The sequence below is a fragment of the Galeopterus variegatus genome, unplaced genomic scaffold (assembly GCF_000696425.1).
Source record: "Galeopterus variegatus unplaced genomic scaffold, G_variegatus-3.0.2 Scaffold2457, whole genome shotgun sequence".
Taxonomy (NCBI): domain Eukaryota; kingdom Metazoa; phylum Chordata; class Mammalia; order Dermoptera; family Cynocephalidae; genus Galeopterus; species Galeopterus variegatus.
Window position 1 is genome coordinate 10436 of NW_007728568.1, and position 16803 is coordinate 27238.

General features: G+C 36.1%; 1 protein-coding gene across 1 annotated transcript in view; it reads left to right on the forward strand.

Annotated features, from left to right (window-relative positions):
* The first annotated feature begins 810 nt into the window (after positions 1–810).
* Positions 811–16803, forward strand: part of CBLB (Cbl proto-oncogene B, E3 ubiquitin protein ligase) — a 208529-nt gene continuing 192536 nt past the window's right edge. The window contains exons 1-2 of the mRNA XM_008581783.1: positions 811–1116; positions 16004–16254. Coding sequence (XP_008580005.1) covers positions 949–1116; positions 16004–16254 — 419 coding nt within the window. The 5' untranslated portion in view covers positions 811–948. The remainder of the gene's footprint in view (positions 1117–16003; positions 16255–16803) is intronic.

Consider the following 16803-nt stretch of genomic DNA (forward strand, 5'->3'; position numbering starts at 1 on the left):
GAAGGGGCCTGATCAGTGAAGGGACATAGACGTCCTGAACAAAGCTTTGGATCTCCCCCGCCTCCCTCGGGTGAGACTAGAGGCAAGGAACCAAAGAAGTGAACTCTCTTCTCTTGTCCATGCCCGTTGTCAGTTTCTCACCCTCTCTTTTAAAATGGGCTATTTGTTGTTTATTTGTTTCTTGGGAATAACTACTCACTGCCTTGGTTTAACGAACTGTTTGTTCATGTGACCATACTTAGTGGTTTTAGCGGGGAAAATCCAAGTCCTACGCCTTTGTTGACAACAGACATGTCCCTTATGTTTGTGCAGGGTAATCTTTACGTTTATATAACTTGGATAACAGATTGAAAGTGAGGTTTCTCAATGAGGCTCCCAAAATGTATTCTAGGGGAGTCAGTTGTTCTAGTATTTTGAATTGTGATTAAGGCAGGGAGGGAGAGAACATTGTGTTCTTATCTAGTTGGAGGAAACCTATTTAAGTTTTTGTTGTTATGAGTTGGGTATTAATTAAGCCTTAGCTACCCCCAAAATGTATTCTAGGGGAGTCAGTTGTTCTAGTATTTTGAATTGTGATTAAGGCAGGGAGGGAGAGAACATTGTGTTCTTATCTACTTGGAGGAAACCTATTTAAGTTTTTGTTGTTATGAGTTGGGTATTAATTAAGCCTTAGCTACTTGAAACGTGAGGAGGATACATCTTTAACTCTTAGTACTGTGAGCAAATCTTTGATTATTGCTACTAAACCTACTGGGTGTGAAGATTGAGAGTGTAAATTCACATGCTTGTTGAAAAGTTTAATCTGAGACCCACGGTTTTGTTCTCACTGATGGAGGAGGATGTAGTGGGTATAAGTTAGCCTGTTCAGTTTTATTTTGGGTAAATATTTTCATAGCCAACTAACTTTTCTTTTTTTAAAATCTGCCCGGCAAAGAACTAAGATTCCAGATGGCAAATTCTATGAATGGCAGAAACCCTGGTGGTAGAGGAGGAAACCCCAGAAAAGGTCGAATTTTGGGTATTATTGATGCTATTCAAGATGCAGTTGGACCCCCTAAGCAAGCTGCAGCAGATCGGAGGACTGTGGAGAAAACTTGGAAACTCATGGACAAAGTGGTAAGTCGGGTCTGACTGTGCCTGTGCATAGCCCTATTTACCTTGGATATTGTTTCTCCACATGTATTTATACTGTTAATTAATAATAATTATTGTTACAGCAGCAGTCTTTTGCTTCGTGTTGATCATTTTTCTTACTTCCATCCTGTATGTTTTGAAAAGTTGGATTCAGAGCAAAGACTTGTTTTACCTTTTGGCCTTCCTACGCTTCAAGGTTCAGAGTTCCTCTCTATGACTTAGATATGCAAAATTATTACCATTGGCCGCTTTTTGTTGGTGTTATGGCCATAGTATAGTTTGGAAGTATTTGTTTTGTCTTATGTGAGGTTGTGTTGCTCTTAGATAACAAAAGAGTATAAATAAGTAATTTAACAAAATTCTCTGATGAATGGCTCATGACAATCACATGTGTGATGCTGAAAATATTTACTGGGGAAAGAATCAGATTAGTCCTTAAGCGAAGAAGCAGTACTTGAGAGAGTTTCCATTTTCATCTTTGAGAATTCATCTTTATTAAGAAACTCTTAATGGGAGAAGTACGATTTCTTTCATCTACTATTCCATTTTGAAACAGGAAACCTTTTTGATTGCACATTGTTTACTGTGAAAGGAAAATTTATGTTGGGGGTGGTGGGGCTGAGAGTATCAGAAACCTCTGTGGTTTCTGCATGTTGCTTTCAGATGATCTATAACTTGACAAGAAGAAATCAAGCTGGAAGTCAGTGTCCGGAGAAGATCAGTTGAAAAGGCAACCTAAATACCTTACAGGGATCTACTCAGAAAATTGTAGCTGTCAGTATCCTATCTTACTAAGTAGGATTATGAAATAAATATGATTAAGATGTAGCTTGCTGCTTTGCAAAAATTAATAGTTCTTGCTTTTAAAGCAATAGCACTGTCCTGTGTATATTGTTAAATATTTATAGTACCTTATGGCTTTATTTCATAGATATTTGGGGCTAATTTTAAATTTAGTCGAAGCATGACTCTTTATATGATAGCTTTATAACTGCAGAGGTTTAAAAAGTATCCTTTGTAGGAATATGCCAAAGTCTCCATGAAATAACATGGTAGCATTCACCTTTGCTTTGGTTTTTATTATGTGCAAATATCGGCTTAAAAAAGCCTCAGTCAGTAGTAGTAGCCATACAGAAAGGTGACAAGAATTTAGTTTATTTTCATTTATCCTTATGCAAAGTATACATAGATAGATGAATAATGGGCAGTCATTCTATGGCCGGTTGGCTTAAAAAAGCCTCAGTCAGTAGTAGTAGCCATACAGAAAGGTGACAAGAATTTAGTTTATTTTTATTTATCCTTATGCAAAGTATACATAGATAGATGAATAATGGGCAGTCATTCTATGGCCGGTGGTGCTATGTGAAGAGCTAGAATATTTTTGCCAGATAAATATCTTTAGTTTTGGGCTTTAGTGTGACCTATTTAAGCTTCCGCCAATTTATTCAAATTGTTATATTAAAATGCTCCAGACAGAATGATGTCATAGTGTCAGAACATTGCAACTTGCTGCTTGGGATCAGGTTTTGATTTTAGTACTGGATACTTAAGAATGAGGAGGATGCAACTGGAAGAATTACATATATTTGGTATGCACAAAACTAGTTCTCTTTGCTTTTCTATAGAGCATGCATTTGAAGGTCACTGTCATCGCCTAAATCATTAGTGGGGGTAGGAGAAGGAATTCAAGGTTTTTCTCTAACTTCTCTGTTATATAGGTAGGCAAGAAATGGATCAAATTCTACAAGAAAGCTTCTTTCTCCCCACCCCCTTTCTCTGAGTGGTCAAAGTTTTCTTTGAGTAAGTGTTAGAAAATCAAATCGAAAAGGCATATATAAGGAAGTGGTAAGTTATAGTTACTATGAAGTCATTATTTTTAAAACATTAAAAAACGGTGTGCATAATTTTGGTCTGTAACTGGTCATTAACATAAGTTTTATCCACTTTTAATTATTTTACCATGAGTTATGGTAAAATAGATGGTTACTTGATAGTTAAGAATCTGCCTTTATTTATTTTATTAACCCTTTTGTGGGTTTGGGTTTAGCCTCTCCAGTTGAAAAACTTGACTCACAAGGAAATCTATTATCCATAGTCTCTACTTAGTGGGATGTGGGTATGGATGTTGGCAAAGGTTCATTGCTGTGGCTTTCCCTGTTTGTCTTCATTATTTGTCAAAGATGGAAATGGTTGTGTTGATTTGTGAATGTATCCATGGGCTTTGTGGAGAGAAATCACATAAATCATCATAAAAGAGCTCAGTATGTTTACTTCTACTCTATCACACAATATTAGAAAGGCATTGATAATTACTAATTGGCAACATGTTTTATTTAAATGAAGAAGCACTCCCCACATGCATGTATCTTTTATTTGTCAGTGTTGAAGGAAGTGACTAATAATACCAACATTGTGATGATGATCAGGAACTTTATTATTATTTCCAAAGTTAATCCCTTGACACATTACCTAACTGTTTTTTAAAATAACTGCAATACCATGAGTTTAGCTTGTGAATAACAGAAAATAGCAACTTTCAAGTCTAATTGGTAGTTATGTAAAAGGCAGAGTTAAATGTATAGTTAGCATTTATGAAGCCTTTTCACAAGGGCAGATCTTAGAAGTACATATATGAAAACAAGCTTCAAGTTCAGTGTGTCTCAGCTGCCTAAAAAATAAAAAAAACTTAATATACAGGGGATAATGAAGCAGTGTTAGACCATAGGGGAAATATCTAGTAAGTCTGTATTTCCTTAGAATTCTAAATGGTCAGCTGAAATTTCAGTTCCAACTAGTTGTTCTGTTTTCAAGGGGCAAGCTTTCTCTCCAAGGTAACTGAGAGTAGGAAAGTATAATTGCTCAGTTGTATTCCTTGTAAGATGTAGAGTGTTTTGTAACAGAACATGAGGTTGCACAGAGTTAGCACAGTACATGTTTTGAAATAAAGAATAGTAGCATCTCCAAAAACATCCCATTTAGACAGGTTTTCTGGTCTTAGCTCTATGCGTCACTATAAGTCAAAGTTGACATAAATGCCCTTAAGTCAGTGGATGCCTGTTTGATACAGTGACAGAACTATTACTTATGAATACATATCTAGGTTCACATACACCCAAAATGAAATGTGGAGTTTGTTCCAAAGCTATTACAGAGACAGAGTTTCTTAAACACTTAATAAACATTTATTGAGGGCCTACCATGTTCCCACTTAGAGCCTATTACTGGGAATGCAAAGTTAGGCAAGACATAACCTTGCCCTTGACCTGTCAAGGAACTGGGAGCACAGCATCAGAGCCAGGCATATGAATGGAGAATTGCCATGTAGTATGGAATGGGCTGTGGTACAGACTCTCACAAGGTAAGGTGGGAGCAGAGTAGAAACATCCACCTTGTTTTCTGGCCACTGTTCAGACAGTTTTCTGTTTGGATTCTGCTGGCCATTGCCTTTTAGAAATGGCATTGTGCTGTTGGTAGAAGTGCTGAGGTGAGAGTAAGGAAATGATTGCTAATCAGTATGGTCAGAATGATGATTTATTAATGTGAGGTTCCTGAGTGTGGTTTTCACAAGAGTCTTAGCCAGGTGATAGAAAATAGAAGAAACACTTTTCCATCTAATAGATGCTAAATCTACTGAGCATACATGGATACTCAGGAAATTAGAAAATAATTAATTAATGCTAAAGAGCAAAGCAAGTTGAGTACCTGCTTACGTTTTTGTCTTGCTGTCCTTGTCATGTATTTGAAATTACATTACTGAGTTTTAAAAGCATTTAAAAAGTGATGATGCCAAATAGCTTTTTCCTGCCTTTTACCCTCACTGCATTTCATACATTTGTCAAGCTTGAAATATAATTCATTCTCTGTCTTTATGTTTTCACTGCGAACATAATGTATTTTAAAGTTTGTCAACTAAAGATGCTTGGATTATATACAGACATTTTAAAAAATAAGAGTAAATATTGTTTTCTACTTTGGACTCTTCATACTTCTGAAAAATATTATGTATGGAGTGAAACTTAGATTTTGGATGACCACTGTTTGTTTTATTGGTTTTGAAAATCTCAGCTTCTTAAGAGCCTTAAAACAGGGAATATCATTTATTTGATATCATTTATTTGTTCCACCTCAGTAGAATCATGGGGCCCTAGTAGACTTGAATAGGAGATAATAACACATTAAGTGTCTGTACAATGTTTTTAGTACTGAGTTAGATTTTGAATTTGTGCTGAAATAAATGAAGTCATCTCAAAGTTTGCTACTTGTAACTTAATTTGCTACTTGTGAAAATTTTTTGAGATAGTAAAAGATTTAAAGGAATCCTACCAAGAGATACCTTGGTTTTACCCCTGTGATAAAAGGCATACGTATAACAGAAGTCTTAATCAGTTAGTAATTTATTAACTCTTACAAAATTTTTACTATTTAGGTTTTGAATAAATTTCTTCCTTTCTTTCAAAAGTTGCTTTATAGGGTCTCTGTTGACTTCATCATTCATCTCATTCATTTGTCAAATCCCAGCTATGGGAAGACAGACATTTATGAATAACCATGCCACACAATAGAATGTAAGAAGTGCTGTAGTATGGCATAAATAAAGTGCTGTGACATAGTATGTGTTGGAGCTGGAGGAGGAATTTTCTAGCTGGATGGTATTATCTTAGAGGATGGTTTGGATTCCAGTGAGTTGGAGCACACATTAGGCTAAAGGAATGATGGGAGATTGTTGAGTGACAGAAGGTAAGTTGGAGGAAGATGATAGAGGTTTTAACTACACTGTCAAGGAATTTGGACTTTATTTAGTTGCAGATAACCATTGAAGGCTTTTGAGCAGGGAGCGGAAGAATCAAGGCTATGCCTTGATAGATTATTCTCTTGACTCTGTGAAGAATGGATTAAGAGAAAAGAAACTAAAAGCAGGAGTAATGATCAAGAGAAATTAAAATAGTCTGGGCAGGAATAGCGAAGGCCTGGCCTAGAGAACTGACAGTAGGTATAGCAAGTGTTGGTTCAGATGTGCAAGGTGTGTTTTGGAGGTAAGATCTGCAGCTCTTGGTGACCCTTCAGAGTTAGAGGAAGAAAAAGAAGGTGAAGTGGAAGTGATTCTTGAGGTTTTCAGCCTATTTGACTCTGAAAGCAGTGATGCCCCTAATGAGATGCAGAACATAGGAAGGAAAAGAGGAAGCTTGGGGGGTGGTGTAAGATAAGATTGCTTTTGGTCATGCTGAGTTCAGCATGCTGGAGTGGAATCCATTTTGAAATCAGAAAGTTGAGTGTGTAATTCAAGAGAGAAGTAAAAACTAGAAATATGTGTTTGGTAGATATGTTCATAGAGGTAGCATTTCAAGCTATAAAACTGCAAGAGATTTTTGAACCTTGGTAGATAAATGTAACTTCCAACTTCGACAGGAGGGAAGTGAGGGACTGTACAGAGAAGTTTTGCAGGAATTTGTAAATTTTATGTTGGATTGACAGGAAGTGATTTAAGGAATATTTGTAATGTTTAAGCAATAGTTTAAAATTGTATATTATAGAAAAAACAATACATATTTTAACCAGTCTTCTAGCAATTAAGTGGGTAAATAAAAAAAAATTGAAATGGAAATCAGTCTCTTCTTTTATATTAAGATCATCTTAAACACATGCTGTGACTTAAATAATGCCACAATGCTATTTTTATCGACTCTGCTTGGGCATATATTTAAGGATTTTTTATTTTATGATGTATTTGTAGGTTGCTTATTTTTTCCTAGTAGTGAAAGAAGCACTCTGAAAATATCCAACAAAATTTTATAACTTTTGAACATATTAATATTTAAGTAATTTTTAAACTCACACTATCTTACAATGGCAATAAAAAAGAAGTTATTAATGTTCTGCATGTTAAAAGATTGGATATTTTAGTACTACATCTTTTCCTGAGAGTTTCTTGAGTGTGAAGAAACTAGAAGATTCTACATCAGCTGTCAGGAGTACTAACCTGGTGTATTAGTCTGTTTCTGTTGCTTACAACAAAATACCTAGAACTGGGTAATTTATAAGAAAATGAAATTTATTGCTTACAGTTTCAGAGACTGGGAAGTCCAAAGTCCAGGGAACACATCTGGTGAAGGTCTTCTTTGGTGATGGCTTTACAGCAATGTTGGGGTCTCACATAGCAGAAAATGGTGGAGTGGGGAGAGAAAGAGACTCTCACATGCTCTCTTCTTAAAGCCCTCAGACCCATGCCCCTGACCAACATTATTAATCTATTCACTACAGCACGGTCTTACAATCTAATCACCTTTTCAAGGCCCCGTCTTTCAATTACCATAATAGGATTTCCCATCCTCAACAGTTAGAGTGGGAATTAAGCTTCTAATATATGGACTTTGGGGGACACAATTTAATCCACAGCATTCCATCCCTGACTCCCAAAGTTCATGTCCTTCTCACAGGTGAATACATTCATTCCATCCCCAAAGTCTTAACTGTTTCAACTCAAAAGGTCGAAAGTCTCATCTATGAGACAAAACAAGTTATCTACTTCTAAGAGACAATGGTGGGACAAGCATAGGATACATATTTCCATTCGAAATGGGAGTAATAGGCCAAAAGAATGGTGTAACAAGTCCCAAACAAGTCCAAAACCCATCAGGGCAGGGTTTCAGAGCTGGCAAATCATGTACTTTGATCCATGTTGGACGTCCTCTGCATGCTGGTTCTGGGGTCCCCAAGTCAGGTAGCTCCATCCTGTGTCTTTCCTGATCTGAGGCCATGCTTCAGCTTTTGAAGGCTGGTGTTGCATGCTGGCAGCTTCATAATTCTGGGATCTCCGTGGTGGTTCTGCTTTCATGGCTCTACTAGGCATGGCACTGATGGGGTTTCTCTGCTGCAACTCTGACCCCACGTTTCTGCTTAGCATTATTCTATCAAAGGCTCTATGTGGTGACTCCACACCTGTGACACATCTCTTCCTGGACCCCCAGGCTTTTCCATACATGTTTTGAAATCAGGGTGGAGACTCTCAAGCCTTCAGAGCTCTGGCATTCTGTGAGCCTGCAGACCTTACACCTTGTGGACACTGCCAAAGCTTCTGGCTTGTATTTTCAAAGCTGCAGGTCCAGCTGCACCTGGAGCCAATGTAGCCACAGCTGGGGCAGCCAAAGCAGCCAGGGTGCTGGTGTGGGCACCAGCATTCCAAGATGGCCCTGGGCAGTGAGCCCAGGGGAGGGTGCCTCAGGCCTGTTCCCCAAGACCACTCTGTCTCCATAGGCCTTCGGGCCTGTAATGGAAGGATTGGCCCCAGAGGCTTCTGCAGTGCCTTCAGGGCCTTTTCCCCCTTCTCTTGGTAATCCTGTTCTTTTGTACTAATCTTCTCAGCACCATTGCATTTTTCTCCTGAAAATGCTCTCTGCTTCTCTACCACATGGCCAGGCTACAAATTTTCCAAATCTTTATGCTCTGCTTCCCTTTTAATTTAAGTCATGCCTTTGGCACAATAACTCAGCATAGACTGTTACAGGTAGCCATGTAGCTTCTTTAATGCTTTGCTGCTTAGAAATTTCTTCCACCAAATACCCTGGGTTAGCACCTTGAAGTTCCACATTCCATAAAGCTTTTGGGCCTGAACAGAATGCAGCCAAGTTCCTTGCCAGTTCATAGCAAGGGTGATCTTTGTCCCAGTTTTCAAAAAACTCCTTCTTGTTTCTATCTGAGACCCCCTTAGAATGGTCTTTACAGTCCATATTTCTGTAAGCATTCTCGTCACCACCATTTAACCCATCTCTAAAACTTTCCCTGCTTTTCTTGTCTTCTAAATTTTCACCAGCATCTAGGCTTTTTCTAGCCTGTTCCTCCAAATTCCTCCATCCTTTCCTCAATACCCAGTTCCAAAGCCATTTCCACATTATCAAGTATTTGTTGTAAGCAACACCCCACTTCTCTGGTACCAATTTTCTGTATTTGTCCATTTCTGTTGCTTATAACAAAATACCTGGAACTGGGTAATTTATAAGAAAATGAAATTTATTGCTTACAGTTTCAGAGGCTGGGAAGTTCAAAGTCCAGCAACACATTTGGTGAAGGTCTTGGTGGTGGCAACAGTGACCCAGGGGTCTCACATGGCAGAAATGACAGAGTAGAGAGAGGCTAACCTCTCATGTGCTCTCCTTTTAAAGCTGTCAGAACCATGCCCCTGACTAACATTATTAATCCATCACTATGGCATGGTCCTACAATCTAATCACCTCTTCAAAGCCCCCCCCTTTCAATTACTGTAATAGGATTTCCCACCCTCAACAGTTAGAGTGGGAATTAAACTTCTAATATATAGACTCTGGGGGACACAATTCAGTCAGTCCACAGCACCTGGGCTTAGCCTTATTTCCTGCTTTTTTGCACAGAACATTCACGCTTTCTAAGGGTTTCAGGTAGCGTGAAGAACTTTATGAGCTAAAAGAACTTTTAAAACCATGACCCCAACAAAGTGGTCACTGCCCTTGGTCTAATTCTCATAACTTTGCACAATCTGCAAGGATTTTGTGTTGTTGGGATGGAACATTAAAATATGGAAAGAAAAGAAATACTAAAAAGTACTGAGTACCAACTATGTGCCAGGAACTGTGCAGAACACTTTACATTATAATACCCTAAGAGGTTTTCAGAATAAGAAACCTGCTCAAAGTTGTAAAGCTAGTAAGTGGCAGAGCCAGATCCTAGGTTTGCTTGATTCTAATGTCTGTGTTTATAGTGTGAAGAGAGTCAAGTACACTGCTGTGGGGAATAATATGATTTTTCCTTTTTCCATAGGAAATAAATCAAAAGGGTAATTCCTCCGTATGTTTGATATTATCAAATTTTTCTCCAAACGTTGTACTTATTTTTAGGCAGGTTTATTCAATACAGATACGAATATCCTATTTGTAATATATTTCTTCTAACAGGTTCTTCCTTATTTTGTTCCCGTCCTGCTATTTCTCCTTCCATTCATCAGATATTTATTGCATATCTACTATGAGCAAGGATCTGTATAAGGTGAAGCAGAGAGGCCAGTGAGGAAGACAGATGTGTTCTGTCCATAAGTTCCATTCTCATTTGGAAGAAAGACGGTGAACAGATGAATACACAATTGATATTTTAATTATAATTAATGGATTCTTAAGTGGTTGTTTTTATATCAATCTTCTAAAGAAACCTTCATTGAAAACTGTAAAGGAATTGGTAGTTTTCTCCAAGTCCTACCATATTATGCTGGACTCATGACCAATTTTATGGGCTAACTTTGTTTTGTACAATTAACATTCTATGTTGGAAATGTTATATTACTTTTATACTTTTTATATTTTGTATGTTCTCATTTTTTAATTTTTTATGTTTAGTGTTGATTTGCTGAATTAAGATGGAAAGAGCCAAAAGAACTCTGAGATGCTTTTTATTTTAATGACATACTTTTATGTAACTGTAGTAAGAAATCTCTTATAATATTTATAGGAGGACAGGGCTGACATATTTCACTTGCGAGTATATGACATGAATCAATATAGCTGAGTGCTCAATGAAGTGAGGTGTGTTTTACAATGAAAGTCTGTTATAGTATAGGCACAATTCCTTAGTGTTGAAATTTCTATTTGCTTCGGTAGAATTTCTTTCATATGTTTCAGGGTGGTTTGAACCTCGTTTACAAGGAATATATTAGCTGATCAAATACCTTTTTATTACCTTTTGGCTGGAAATTTTAATTAAGGAACAGTCAAAAAATTCTTTAAATTCAAGAATGTTCCAAGAATAATTATTGGCTTTGAAAATTCTTATAGCATTAGTAAATCTTGTTTTTATTTTTGTGCCTTTGCTTTGATATGGTCAAATATATATGTGAGTATATTTATGTATGTGAGTTCATATTTATGTATTTATTGAAATGCATATGTAGTATGTTTATATTAAATATATATACTTTTATTTATGTGAAACAATGCATACTACATGTATAGAGAGTCTCCTTAAAAATCTTTAAATACATTTAAACAAATACAAGAGTCAGTGTGTAGTGGTGTGGAGAAAGTTCCTGATTCGTAAGTCCAGACATCAGAGTGCGGATATCAGGTTTCTTGAGCAGTATGTTAGCTAGATTCTATTTCTGTATTTTAGTGTTGGCATGTGTGAGGGAGTTGGTCTTGGTGATTTCCTAGGTCCTCCTTAGCTCTAAATTCCTTTGAGTCAATGACTATAATGGAATTTTCAACCTAATTCCAATAATAAGTGTTTTTCTTTTTAGTTCAAAAGAGAAGTAATATTGCTAATGAACCAATTCTTTTATGCACCAGTTGGTGCCCTAAAATGTTCATCATTGCATAATGAGACTGCAGATTTGTTCTTTGTAAAAGCCCTTCTCTGATGGGACCAACTTTCATTCTAGGGAGAGACTTAGATATTTCTAGAAGAGGTCTAAGTCATTTGAATCTGAACTTGAACCTTGTGGTGAGCTTGATTTTTCTCCTTAATATACTGTTTTTAGAAAAGCAATTTTTCTTTCCCTGGCTTTTGCAGTTCCTTGCACATTGCAAGCACTCAATAAATATTTATTGAATGAATTGAATTTGACCTGCTTAGAAGTCATAGTCCTGCTGTAGGGTTATTCATTTTTAGCAAGAGCTGTCATAAATCACAGGGTTTAACAGTAATCCAGCTGATGAACCGCACACTCAGCAGCATATACTAGTTCAGCATTGTATGTTGCACTTTTCCAAGTGCAAATTTAGAAAATAGTATAGCCTACAGGGCCTTGATAAACTGACTCTGGCCTATTTCAGATCTCTTATATCATTTACTAACCGCATTACTATGCTTCCACCATTTAGAACAAGTACATTTACTCCTCTGTTAACATGCTTTGCTCCCTGGTGCCTCTTAAGTCTTTGCACACCCCTTTGCCTACGATATTCCATTTGGCAGATTTAGGTATGCTTTTCTTGACACTTTCATGTGGATATGAATGAGCTGCTTCTTTTCTCCTATAGCACTTTGTACTCTCCTACATCATAGCACTAAATTCTCCTGTAATTTTTAAAGCCACCAGTCTTTCCCATTAGAAAACTCCTTGAGGGCAGGTCTGTGATTTATTCTCTTCTGTATTCCTTGGGGCCTGAAACAATGCCTGACACATAAACATTTGTTGAATTAACAAATGGGTCCTGAAGTTCATGTGAATTTGTAAATGGAGTAAAATAAAAATGTAAATGAGTTTAGCAAGGATCATTAATTATATGCCTAATTCTAATTAAATTGTGATGTAGTTATAAAGATCAGCCTGAGATTCAGATGATACAGGCTCTTGTTTTGGATTAATGATTTTTTAATAGTCCCTTAATCTTTGTAGTTCTCAGTTTTGTTTTGTTTTTTTAATCTGGAATGAATAGATTGGATGGGATCTTTACTAAGATCCCTTAGAGCAAGAATTACATTGCTCCTAAGTTAATTATAGAGAACTAGATCTCTTCTCCCAGACCTCTTGAGGCAGTAAGTGTGTTCTAGTCATATATAATTTCTTGGTACTAAGCTCAGAACCAGGTATATAGTAGTTATTCAAATAATTTTACCAATAGAGTAATAAATTACTATATGGAATTACAATTTTAAATAAAGCAAATGAGTAAAAGGTCAGGTAGAGAATAGTGAATTAAATATCCATAAAACTTAAAAGTATCTATCAAAGAACAGCTATTTGGAATGTCTGAAAAAATACCTGAGAGGATTTTCTTATTTGTTAGTTAAAAAACTAATCAATGGAGGCAATAAACTTGAAGCTGCCTGGTCCCCTAACTACAAGTTAACTAATTTATCAGTCTGTGACATGTTGTAACACATTTTACATTGCTGAAATTAAACTGTGCCTGCTGTAAGATGTTGGTGGTAATATTCTTAAAATTTCTGTATACATGTAATAATATCTTTTGATTTAAAAAATTGAAAAAACATATCTTATTTCAACCAGAATTTGTTAAATTAATGACAGACTTGGGTGTCAGTGGTATCTTATATCAGTTGTTAGGACAGATATCACATAGCACAAAAAAAAGGGGTAAAAATGCTTTATCAGCCCTTTTAATTATGCCTTTGTAAAGAGTTGGTATTATTTAATAAGTAAGATGCCATCCTACTTTTTCAAGAACTTTCTTGGAGATCAAAATAATTTTCTTGGGGCTGGCCTGGTGGCGCACTGCTACAGTGGGCCGCTTGGGAGCGTGGCGGCGCTCCCACTGAGGGTTCGGATCCCACATACAGACCGGTTCCCGCTCACTGGCTGAGCGAGGTGCGGGTGCGACGCTGAGGGTTGCGATCCTGTTGCCGGTCCCGGTCCGGTACGGGCACGACACTGAGGGTTGCGATCCGTTGCCGGACACGAAAAAGGACAAAAAGGAAAAAAAATAATAATAATTTTCTTACATTTAAACTAAGTCTGTACGTTTAGGTTATTAATTTGAATAAAATACTTCTAGAATTAAATTGTGAAAATAAAGGAAATAGTATAATCAAAATATTTAAAAAAATATTTTGTGCATATTTATGTATGTATGTATGTATTCCAGAATCAGTCAACCAGTTCATTCATTCATCTATTAGTTATGTACCACACAATTCTGTTTTAGGCAGTGTATACGAAGAGGAGGACGATATGATAGTGCTCTAGGTTAATGTGAAAAATGTCTTAAATTAAGGGCTGAGGTTGGTAATTTGAGCCAGATTTTTCTTCCCCCACACACACAAAATATATGATGGTTTCTTAAAGAAAGCAAGTGAGATAGTGGGTATAGGGTATTTTTTCCATTTGTTGGTTCCTTGATTTATTATGTCTGTGGTTCTAGAAATTATTTCAGTTCAAGTATTTTCTATTCATCCCAGGGACTTTTATAAGTGCAGAGGGATAGATCCATGTTTTGTGGAACCTGAAATTCATACAGTTTGGAGGGATCCTTCTAAAGAATACAAAAATGCTAACACAAAATTGGGTATGAAAGTGAATTTCCTTTAGCATGAGGAAAATTTGCAAAAAATTATAATTCTTAAAAATCTGATAAATCTATAAACATCAAAGAAATAATTTAGGCTAGTTTTTGGCTCTGTATATTTTATACTTAGATTCTCTTCCATTGCCCACATACACTGTCAGTCCTGGGTACCATGAAACACATTCAAATTGCCAGATTTGAATTGGACATTACTATTCCTATAGTGGGCTAGTCAGCACTGTGGGCACTTGAAGTATTCCTGAAGCCATTCTTTTTTTTTTTTTTTTTAAATTTTTTTTTTTTTTTTTTTTTTATTAAAAAATAAAAACTTATTGAACACCATGTTGTTTTGAGACATATATATAAACACAGTGAACTGGTTACTACAGTTAAACAGATTAACAAATTTTTTTTGTTAAAAGCACTTAAAATCTACTCTTTTAGCAAATTTTCTGTATGTAATGCAATATTATTAACTATAGATTTTATGCTCATGATATATATTAGATCTCTAGGCCTGTTTATCCTACCTAAATGCATATTTGTAGCCTTTGACCTACTTCCCATTTCCTCCTCCCTTTCACCCCTAGTAACCATGGTTCTACTCTCTGTTTCTATTTATTCAACTTCTTTTTTTTTAGATTCCCCATATAAGTGAGATAATATAATATTTTTCTTTCTGTGCCTGGCTTATTTCACTTTCATCGAGACTGCTGACCATAATTTAACTATTTAAATAGTTAAATAATGACTGCATACCTCACATACACCTTCCACTAAATGCAGACTATTTTAGCGAGATTCCAAAAATGTCCATGGTCAATTCAGTGCCACCAAAGAGGAGGTAAAGTGTGATGGAATGGAATTCATACTGGGAAAAGAGGAAAATTTTAACCAGTTGTGTTTGAAATATCATGTTCTTGAAAATTAAAAAATAAAAAATATACGAAGAGGGCCTTAGAAGAAGGCCATGTATCTAAGGGACTCAAAAGCTTATGCTTCACCAGCTTCTCAGTAAGTCTGCCTTCATGTATACATATAGCCTTTTGTAAGAGTGCTAAACCGTCATATTATGTGTGCTCTTGTGCAAGTCCCAATGATTTTATTTAAAAAATTATTTATTTGGAGGGCTTTTTATGTCCTATTTGGAGAGGTGAGAATGCAGTGGGCCTATTAGCTAAATCACTTGAGCATGTAGACATGAATGCAATAGTTGAATCACTATTTCTTGCTGGCAGAAGGTATTTTCAGTTCTGCAGGCAGCCTGAACGCCCCAGTGGTTGGATGGCACCTGGTGGAATGACTGAACCTTTGTATAGCATATGTTTATAGGCATGGTAGACAATAGGGGTGGTAGAAAAGATGCATTCTGACCTGACACCCATTTACTGCTTAACTTCTTTGTTTTATTTTCCTCAGAGTTCAGGAACAGTACACCAAAACGTCAATTAAAATCTGTGAGAGAGCTTTAGCTGGGAGTTCAGTGTAGTAAAATAATATCTAAAGTGACACATTGGTTGTCAGCAGAAAAGGCCCATTTCCTCATTTTTATTAGAAAAAAAAAATACTATCAGTTGTATATAGTGATTAGTAGCACACTGGAGTTCTTTTAAGCTATGCACAATGGGACATTAAAACTTTAGGGGTTGAAAATAGGATGTGATATAGAAAAGATAATGGGAGAAGAAGAGAATAGGATTTAATTATATTAAGACAAATGTGAATATTTGCCAGTTTTTTTATAGATTGGAGATAGTAATTTAAGATCATAACTTATATTATGGAAAATGAAGAAATAGGGCATAGTTCTATACATTTCTGATTTGTCTGTGAAAGATAATATTATCGTTCTTATGAAAATATTTTATTTTTGTCTTTGTTTTTAGGTAAGACTGTGCCAAAATCCCAAACTTCAGTTGAAGAATAGCCCACCATATATACTTGATATTTTGCCTGATACCTATCAGCATTTGCGACTTATATTGAATAAATATGATGACAACCAGAAACTTGCACAACTCAGTGAGAATGAATATTTTAAAATCTACATTGATAGTCTAATGAAAAAGTCAAAACGGGCAATAAGACTCTTTAAAGAAGGCAAGGAGAGGATGTATGAAGAACAGTCACAGGACAGGTAAGAGTATTTCAGATTTTTTTTCTTAGTGTTAAGACCATTTATGTTGCTTTTTTCTTCATATTTAACACAAATTCACTGTATATTTGTTATAGGGGAAATGTCATTCACTTTGTATATTTGCTTTTCACATTATTTGATAGTCTTACATATATTTATGATAATTGCTAATTTATAAGATGGCATTCTTATTATTTTAATAGACTTTATTATTAGACAGGTTTCAGGTTTACAGAAAAATTACTCAGGAAGTACAGAGAATTCCCATAAACTCCCTCTCCTTCGCAAAATTTCTCCTATTCTATCTTGCAGTAGAGTGATACATTTGTTACAGCTGATGAACCAATACTGATACATTAATATTAATTAAAGTCTAGAGTTTATATTAGGGTTCACTTTTGTGTTACAAGCTTCTATGGTTCATAAATGCTTAATGTTGTGTATCTACCATTACAGACAGTATCATATAGAATAGTTTCACTGCCTTAAAAATGCCCTGTGCTACACCTGTTTACCCCCCCCCCCCCCCCCCCCCCCCCCCCCCCCCCC